Genomic DNA, 9,538 nt, shown 5'->3' on the forward strand with positions numbered 1-9,538 from the left:
CATCAGGAATAAGACTACTTAGAATAAGACTGACACTGAAAACCTGGGGCCAGGATTGGGTTGCATTTGCAGATGTGTTGCTGGACAGGAAAAAAGACATTGTGAATGCAATTGATTTTGACTGTGAGGATTTCATTAATTTATTGAGTGGATATTTGACTTTTTATCTCTGATCACATCTGGTGTGATTCATTGAATGACAAGCAGAAAGGATTTCAGTGTAAGTTTGTAAATTCAGATTATTATACTGATTTGAAATGTGATAGATGCATTTGAACAGGCACCGCACCCCTTTACAGAAATTCTCAGATCCCTTATTATGTTAAATCAATTCTTGGAGCCTGTTCAATGCAGTATTCTGGTGTGGAGCATTCTCTACATATGAATAGTTCTTTTCCATGACACTTTCTGACATGAAACCCGGTATTCTCCACTGCAGCCAGCTTTTCCCGGATTTCCTGGTGTCGGCTCTGATCTGCATCATGTGCAAATATTTTACTGAAGACAAAATACTTGTGAATGTCTGGTTCAGTCCATATATCCCGAAATGGGGAAATTTGCAAGGCAGGGATGATCTCACAATTCCCCGTTTTACTGGAACAGTGATATAGACATGGGCTGTAGGTGGTGTAGAGAATGATACAGCCCACTGGCTGGTTATTGTGCTGGGTTGTGTTATTCAGGAGAGTTTGGAAAAGCTGAGCTGCGGTGCTGTTTCCGTTGATCTCGGCGGGGTTCAGCAAATTACTTTCTGGGCAACGACTGCCGCTGTTCGGGAAGACAGTGAGGTAATTTCCACGTAGGGAGTTCAGGAAAATGTTCACATCGTCGTTAATGAAAGGATGTCTTGATCTGTTGAGGTTCAAGTCTACAGGTCTGTTGCACTGGGAAGCAGGTAAAGCCACCAGGAAGGCGAAGTGATGCCTCCCATAATCGGTCACCTGGTGCCCAGCTTCTTTGCGGAAACTGAAAGAGGTAACGTCAGGGTGTGAGTCAAGGAACAGACTTTGGGTAAGACATTCTCTTTGCAGTGTCAGTAGGCACAGTTTGAGATGAGATACTTGAAGCCATGCCCATCATATTAAAGAAAACGTGAAACCCTGCAATTCACATTTCAAGTTCTTGCATGGGAAGGTCAATGTTGATTTACTTTGTATCCCTATCCCATTGTTGTAGTAAATTCTGGGATCAGTGAGAGGTTTAAAGAGAGAATCAGGATGATTGCCAGAGAGCAGAACAATGTTACTTATTTTTGTACAAATCCTCCTGCAATGAATCAGAGAATGCCACAAGCCTTCTTGATAGCTCGCTCGAAATTCATTTTAAGTTACTTTGACTGATGCACTACTTGATGCCGCATGATACACGGGATGGTTAGAAATAAATAGCGACGGGGAGAGAGAAAGAGAGAGAGAGAATGAGAGCTGAAGGTGCAATCAGTGGGAACTGGATGTCGGGAGAGTCCTGGAAGAATTGTTAACCAGAAAAATGTTTGGGGCATTCAGAGACAAACAGAATAAAAGACTTGCAGACTGACAGGAAATAGGAATAATAGCAAAGGAGGCAGAGGGAGACAAAGGGAAACTGAGAGGTGAATGAGATGATTCAGTAAACAGTAAAATATTGCTTGTGTGTGGAATTTGGACTTTCTCTTCAAAGCTCACTCCGGTGTATTTCACTCTCTCCTTTAATTCGGGGTCAGCGGGTGCTATCGATTTCACTCTTCGAGATATGACCCCGGGAAATCTGGTAATAGTTTCCCTGGAAGTCCCTCCCTCTGGGAGTAATGAGAGTCCTGGTTAATAGGTTCAGACTTTTTTTCCCACAGATACAGAGCACTCCCTATACTTGCCGTGTCCTTGCCATTTATTACCAGCCTGCTCCAGGCAACCAGGCTCTGATTTGACCTCAGATTGAGCACAGCCCCCAGCTTACAGAGATGGTCAGGTAAGATCTATTTCACTGACACTTACTGATTGACAATGACACTCAAGGCACGGTTATCCAGTACAGCCGCGTCTGACATGGGGATTGTGAGCAGGACCAACAGGAACAGGCAGAGTGTCCGCATTTTGAGATTTGTCTGCACCCTTTAACCGTACTGTAGGGAAAATACAAAAAAATCTGAAAAGGATGGAAAAAAAACTTGTTCAATTCATACGACATTGGCAAGAGCGTGAAAGATATGCAGGGACACACATGTCAGCAAACAGAAAATGTCTGTCTTTCGTCGTAGGTGGTTCTTGCCCAGTTATTCAACAGATGTTCTGGTTATCTCCCATGGGTACGATTTACAGTGAAGATTGGAGTTTATTCTCGGAGATTTAGGGTATAGCTAACCCATACACTATTACACCTGGAAGAGGGGTGGGTGTAGGAGATGTGGAGGGACAGCGCTGGACAGTGAGCAAGAGAGAGCGCGGGACAGTGAGCGAGAGGGTGCGCGGGACAGAGATAGAGAGGGACAGCGCGGGACCGTGAAAGAGAGAGACAGAGCTGGACACTGAGCGAGACGGAGCGTGGGACAGTGAAAAAGAGAGAAGTGGGACAGCGAGAATGAGTGCAGGACATCGAGCAAGAGAGCACATGGGACAGCAAGCAAGGGAGAGTGCAGGACAGCGAGCCAGAGAGAGCACGGAACAGCGGGAGTGAACGCGCTGGAAGATGAGCGAGAGAGAGCGTGGGACAGCAAGTGAGAGAGAAGGGGACAGCGAGAGAGAGTGCGTGACAGAGAGACAAGGGAGAAGGGAGAGGGGGAGACAGCGAGAGAGAGGGGGATACAGCGAGAGAGAGAGGGGAAGACAGCAAGACAGGGGAGACAGTGTAAGAGAGAGAGAGGGAGGGAGGTAGAGATAGAGAAACAGTGAAACGGCAATATAGAAAGAGAGACAGCGGGAGACAGAGCAAGTGCAAGAGAGCAAGAGAGAAAAAGAGATGGAAAGCGAGAGAGAGGGACGGACAGCTAGAAAGAGAGGAAAGGACAGCAATAGAGGGAGGGTGCGACATCCAGTGGGAGAGAGAGAAAGAGAGACAGCCAGGGAGAAAGAGAGACAGTGAGAGAGAGAGAGAGAGAGAGAGAGAGAGAGAGAGGGCGAGAGAGAGAGACAGCAGGAGAGAGGAACAGACAGTGTGAGTGAGCCAGAGAGAGAGAGATTGAGAAAAATTGAGGAATAGTTTTGGGGAAGAGAGTAGTGAAAGAAAGAGATAGAGAGAGAAAGAATGAATGAATGAGTCAGTGAGTTAGTGAGAGAGAAAGTGAGACAGAGAAAGACACAGATAGAGAATCGCAGAGACAGGAACCTGGAGAAAGACAGTCATAGAGGGAGACACAGTGGGGTACAGGGAGCGACAGTGAAAGAGAGAAAGGTGGGGGAGAGAAAGGGAAAGAGATACAGATAGTGAGAGGTTGGTTGAGGTAGCAAGACAGAAATAGACAGTAAAAGAGAGAAAGAAAGAGAGATACAGAGAGAGAGAGAGGTATGCAGAGAGGGAGACAGTGACAGAGAGACACGGATAGAGACAGAGTCAGAGAAGTTAAAAAAAAAGCAGGAAGGAGAGAGAGAAAAAGTGGGAGAGAGAGAGAGAGAGAGACTGGCAGAGGCAGTGGGAATGTCTGAGAGTCAGTGATAGAGAGAAAGATAGTGTAAGAGAGAGTGAGAGAGACAGCATTAGAGACAAAGCTAGGAAAGAAAGACAGTGAGAGACAGCAAGACAGAGAGACACAGAGGGAGAGAAAATGAGAGAGACAAAACACAGAGAACAAGGCAGATGGAGAGACAGAGTGATAATGACAGAGACAGATAGACAGACTGAGTGATATAAAGAGTGAAAGAACAAGAGAGAGTCAGCGTGTGAGAGAGCGAGATAGTGAGAATGACAGAGCAACACAGAGAAGAGAGAGAAAGGGTGAGGGAGATTGTATCAAATGGAGACAGACAGAGAGAGAGACAGAAAAGATTCACCAACCTGAACCACCGCTTCTCTGAACGAGTTAATGACTCTGCCCTTGAGTCCTCAATTAATGTCACTGTCCCTGTTGGCCCACTCCTTCTTTTGATTTGGCCAGATGCTTACATATTGCAAAACAACCATCGAGGCCAGATGAACAACAAACATCCAGCCACCTCTTGCGTCAACAGGGATTGAACGCAAAATGCAGAAGATAGTTTCGATTCCAGTTGTATATTCCTTTCCTTCTGAAACACTCGATTTCTATAACCTGATACCTGGTTCCAGACCCCCCGAAAGAGATACGTTTATTCATCGTCCAAACATTCAATGGAAATGATCATGTCTGTGTCAGAAGGCAAGTACTTCATCTGACGAAATAGTCTTATGCTGATCTCTCCATTGGAAGCATAAGCGATACTGTACACTATACTCAAAGGCACAAGCCAGCTGACATCTGGCAAGTGGACAACCTGACAGTGAAGCAATACCTCCCCACTGTTCCTGATAATGCGACAATCTGTATACTCCGTAGTCTGGTTAGCTTCCATTTAAATCAAAGATTTTAATGATTTCATCATTTATAACAAATTTGAGTTGCAAACATCAGCAAAAGCCTAAAAAGATCTAATCATGGAATCCAGGGGAAGCTAAAGGATGTTGTTAATTATAGGAAGAGGTGCACAAAGCTGATGGTGGGTGGTGGGGAGCGTTTTCTGGTGCAGTGGTAAAGTACTAAATGTATAAAATATATATAAAGCTGACGTTAAACCCCGTGCCTGGAGACTCAGAACAGTTTCTAAGTCAATAAGGGGAGGGGCTAACAAAATGATGCATTGTGAGAGAAAACACCATGAAATTAAACTAGTGAGAGATACAAATGTGTTTGCAACAGCTTTCTGCAGGTAAAGCAAACTGTGATCAGGAAAGTCAAATATGTGCCCTCGATTGGCAGCAGAAGAAAAACTGCAATTGGGACAAAGTAAATAACAAAGAAATAAAGATGATATTTTTGCTCTTTTTCTCAGAGACATAATTTCACTAAGCTTCTCAACAATAGAACAGACACGATACCCTCGTAACAATGAGGAGATAGATGAACTGGTCATTCATGAACAGAAGTAGAACATAGAACATAGAAAAGTACAGCACAGAACAGGCCCTTCAGCCCACGATGTTGTGCTGTGTATTAATCCTCATCTAACACAAAATAACCCTAACCTACGCACCCCTCAATGTGCATGTCCAACAGCCTCCTAAATGTCCCTAATGACTCTGCTTTCACCACCACCGCTGGCAACCATTCCATGCATTCACAACTCTCTGCAGAAAGAACCGACCTCTGACATCTCCGATATACTTTCCTCCTAACACCTTAAGACTATGACCCCTCGTGCCAGTCAATCCTGCCTAGGGAATAGTCTCTGGCTATCGACTCTCCATGCCTCTCCTTGTCTTCACTTTGAGTGCGAGCAGCAGCTAAGGTAAGACAGTTTTTTATAAAATTGCTTACCGGTAGCGGGCAGCGGTGTTTTTTTCTTTCTTTCCAGAAAGAGCGGGAGCAGCAGGGGGAAGTGACGAAGACCAGAGGGGCAGCCGGGAAGAAAAGCAGTGAGTATAAATACTCACCCTTCGACGCCAACGGTCACTTTGAGTGCGAGCAGCAGCTAAGGTAAGACAGTTTGTTTTAAAATTACTTACCGGTAGCGGGCAGCGGTGATTTTTTCTCTTTTTACAGAAAGAGCGGGAGCAGCAGGGGGAAGTGACGAAGACCAGAGGGGCAGCCGGGTAGGTTTTTGTTCCCTTTAAAAGCGCGCAGGAGAAGAACCCGAGGCACTACAGAGGTAGTGTCTACCGCCCGCCCTCCTCCTCTAACCTAAATAATAAGACCCGTTGTGGTAAGTAGGTAAGTGCTGCATTTTGCTTGTTGTATTCTTTAGACCCAGTTTTTTTTAATAAAAGGTTACTTTCAGAGGGATGGCAGTGAAGGCAGTGCAATGTTCCTCTTGCAACATGTTAGAGGTGAGGGATGCCATGGACGTCCCTGCTGATTACACTTGCAGGAAGTGCACCCATCTCCAGCTCCTCCAAGTCCGTGTTAGGGAACTGGAGCTGGAGTTGGATGAACTTAGGATCATTCGGGAGGCAGAGGGGGTCATAGATCGGAGCTTTAGGGAAGTAGTAACTCCAAATATGGCAGAGAGATGGGTGACAGTGAGGGGGACTGGGAGGAAGCAGCCAGTGCAGGGACCCCATGCGGCCGTTCCCCTCAAAAACAAGTATACCGTTTTGGACACTTGTGGGGGGGACGACTTACCAGGGGTAAGTAACGGGGCTCAGGCCTCTGGCTCGGAGCCTGTCCCCGTTACTCAGAAGGGAAGGGTGGAGAAGAGCAGAGCAATAGTAATTGGGGACTCAACAGTTCGGGGCACAGATAGGCGGTTTTGTGGGAACGAGAGAGACTCACGTTTGGTATGTTGCCTCCCAGGTGCAAGGGTACGTGATGTCTCTGATCGTGTTTTCCGGGTCCTTAAGGGGGAGGGGGAGCAGCCCGAAGTCGTGGTCCACATTGGCACCAATGACATAGGTAGGAGGAGCACTGAGGATGTTAGGTAGGCTTTCAGGGAGCTAGGTTGGAAGCTCGGAGTTAGAACGAACAGAGTTGTTGTCTCTGGTTAGTTAACCGTGCCACGTGATAGAGAGTCGAGGAATAGGGAGAGAGAACAGTTAAATGCGTGGCTACAGGAATGGTGCAGGAGGGAGGGATTCCGGTATTTGGATAACTGGGGTTCTTTCTGGGGAAGGTGGGACCTCTATCAACAGGATGGTCTGCACCTGAACCTGAGGGGCACCAGTATCCTTGGTGGAGGTTTGCTAGTGCTCTTGGGGGAGGTTTAAACTAACTCTGCAGGGGCATGGGAACCCAGACTGTAGCTTTAGGGTGCAGGACCTGGATTGTAGGGAGCTTAGGAACATGGCATCAATTTCAAAGGAGGGTGCCTGTAAACAGGAAAGTGGCTTGAAGTGTGTATACTTCAATGCAAGAAGTATACGAAATAAGGTAGGTGAACTTGCAGCGTGGGTTGGTACCTGGGACTTCGATGTTGTGGCTATTACGGAGACATGGGTAGAACAGGGACAGGATTGGCTGTTGCAGGTTCCAGGGTTTAAATGTTTTAGTAGGGTCAGAAGTGGGGGTAATAGAGGGGGACGTGTGGCATTGCTTGTCAAATATAATATTACAGCTGTGGAAAGGACGATGGATGGAGACTCGCCATCTGAGGTAGTTTGGGCTGAGGTGAGGAATAGGAAAGGTGAGCTCACCCTGTTAGGAGTTTTTTTACAGGCCTCCTAATAGTCCTAGAAACGTAGAAGAAAGGATTGCGAGGATGATTCAAGAGAAGAGTGAAAGTAATAGGGTGGTTGTTATGGGGGACTTTAACTTTCCTGATATTGATTGGGAAAGCTATAACTCAAGTTCGTTAGATGGGTCAGTGTTTGTCCAATGTGTGCAGGAGGGTTTCCTGACACAATATGTAAATAGGCCAACAAGAGGTGAGGCCATACTGGATTTGGTTCTGGGTAATGAACCAGGCCAGGTGTTAGAATTAGAGGTAGGTGAGCACTTTGGGGACAGTGACCACAATTCGGTGACTTTTACTCAAGTGATGGAGAGGGATAAGTGTTCACTACAGGGCAAGAGTTATAGCTGGGGGCAGGGAAATTATGATGCAGTGAGGCATGACTTAGGATGTGTGGCCTGGAAAAGTAAACTTCAAGGCAAGGGCGTAATTGATATGTGGAGCTTGTACAAGGAGCAACTATTGAGTGTCCTTGATAAGTATGTACCCGTCAGACAGGGAGCAAAGGGTCGAGTGAGGGAGCGGTGGTTTAATAAGGAATTGGAACCCCTGGTTAAATGGAAGAGGGCGGCCTATGTAAAGATGACGTGTGAAGGTTCAATTGGGGCGATTGAGAGTTATAAGGTAGCCAGGAAGGACCTGAAGAGAGAGCTAAGAGCAGCAAGGAGGGGACATGAAAGGTCCTTAGTTGGTAGGATTAGGGAAAACCCAAAGGCTTTCCATAGGTATGTCAGGAATAAAAGAATGACTCGGTAGGAATAGATCCAATCAAGGATAGTCGTGGGAAGTTGCGTGTGGAGGCTGAAGAGATTGGGGAGACACTGAATGAATACTTTTCGTCAGTATTCAATCAGGAACAGGACATTGTTGTCAATGTGAATACTGAGTCACAATTAAGTAGAATGGATGGATTTGAGGTATGTTGGAAATTCTGGAAAGGGTGAAAATAGTTAAGTCCCCTGGGCCTGATGGCATTTATCCCAGGATTCTCTGGGAAGTAAGGGAGGAGATTGCAGATCCATTGGCCTTGATTTTTATGTCCTCGTTGTCTATAGGAATAGTGCCAGATGACTGGAGGATACCAAATGTGGTTCCCTTGTTCAAGAAGGGGAGTAGGGATAACCCTAGTAACTATAGGCCGGTGAGTCTCACCTCTGTCGTGGGCAACATCTTAGAGAGAATTGTAAGGGATAGGATTTATGAACATCTGGATAGGAATAATGTGATCAAGGATAGTGAGCATGGTTTTGTGAAGGGCAGGTCGTGCCTCACAAACCTTATTGAATTCTTTGAGAAGGTGACTAAGGAGGTGGATGAGGGTAAAGCGGTAGATGTGGTGTATATGGATTTTAGTAAGGCGTTTGATAAGGTTCCCCATGGTAGACTACTGCAAGAAATACGGAGGTATGGCATTGAGGGTGAGTTGGAGGTTTGGATTAGGAGTTGGCTGGCTGGAAGAAGATAGAGGGTAGTAGTTGATGGCAAAGGTTCATCTTGGAGTGCCGTCACTAGCGGTGTTCCGCAAAGGATCTGTTTTGGGACCATTGCTGTTTGTCATTTTTATAAATGACCTGGAGGAGGGGTTAGAAGGTTGGGTGAGCAAGTTTGCGGATGATACGAAAGTCGGAGCAGTTGTAGACAGTGAGGAAGGATGTGGCAGGTTACAGCGGGATATAGATAAGCTGCAGAACTGGGCGGAAAAGTGGCAAATGGAGCTCAATGTAGCTAAGCGTGAGGTGATTCACTTTGGTAAGAGTAACAAAAAGATGGGGTACTGGGCTAATGGTCGGATACTTGGTAGTGTGGATGAGCAGAGGGATCTTGGTGTCCATGTACACAGATCTCTGAAAGTTATCACCCAGGTAAATAGTGCGGTGAGGAAGGCATATGGCGTACTGGCTTTTATTGGTAGAGGAATTGATTCCGGAGCTCTGAGGTCATGTTGCAGTTGTATAAGACTCCGCTGCAGCCGCATCTGGAGTATTGTGTGCAGTTTTGGTCGCCATCCAAGAGGAAGGATGTGGAGGCACTGGAACGGGTGCAGAGGAGGTTTACCAGGATGTTGTCTGGTATGGTAGAAGGTTCGTATGAGGAAAGGCTGAGGCACTTGGGGTTGTTTTCATTGGAGAAAAGAAGGTTTAGGGGTGACTTGATAGAGGTGTACAGGATGATTAGGGGTTTAGATAGGGTCGACAGTGAGAATCTTTTTCCACGTATGGAGTCAGCTA

At 46.3% G+C, this 9,538-nt stretch overlaps 1 protein-coding gene across 1 annotated transcript; it reads right to left on the reverse strand.

The window, feature by feature from the left end:
* Positions 1–317: 317 nt before the first annotated feature.
* LOC148138826 (uncharacterized) lies at positions 318–5,363 on the reverse strand. Its single transcript, XM_087981331.1, has 3 exons — positions 5,289–5,363; positions 1,974–2,101; positions 318–966 (listed from the first exon to the last, which is right to left on the reverse strand). The coding sequence occupies exons 2-3, from the start codon at positions 2,069–2,071 to the stop codon at positions 318–320; spliced, it is 747 nt and encodes a 248-aa protein (XP_087837457.1). The 5' UTR covers positions 2,072–2,101; positions 5,289–5,363.
* Positions 5,364–9,538: the final 4,175 nt, after the last annotated feature.

This window comes from Chiloscyllium plagiosum, unplaced genomic scaffold (genome assembly GCF_037043375.1).
Source record: "Chiloscyllium plagiosum isolate Xiang-an unplaced genomic scaffold, Cpla_swu_hap1 HiC_scaffold_39, whole genome shotgun sequence".
Classification (NCBI taxonomy): domain Eukaryota; kingdom Metazoa; phylum Chordata; class Chondrichthyes; order Orectolobiformes; family Hemiscylliidae; genus Chiloscyllium; species Chiloscyllium plagiosum.

Coding starts and splice junctions, on each gene's coding strand:
- LOC148138826 (XM_087981331.1), bottom strand. CDS start 2,071: ATGCGGACACTCTGCCTGTTCCTGTTGGTCCTGCTCACAATCCCCATG. Junction 967..1,973: donor TTGAGTGTCATTGTCAATCA/GTAAGTGTCAGT, acceptor TACCTCTTTCAG/TTTCCGCAAAGAAGCTGGGC.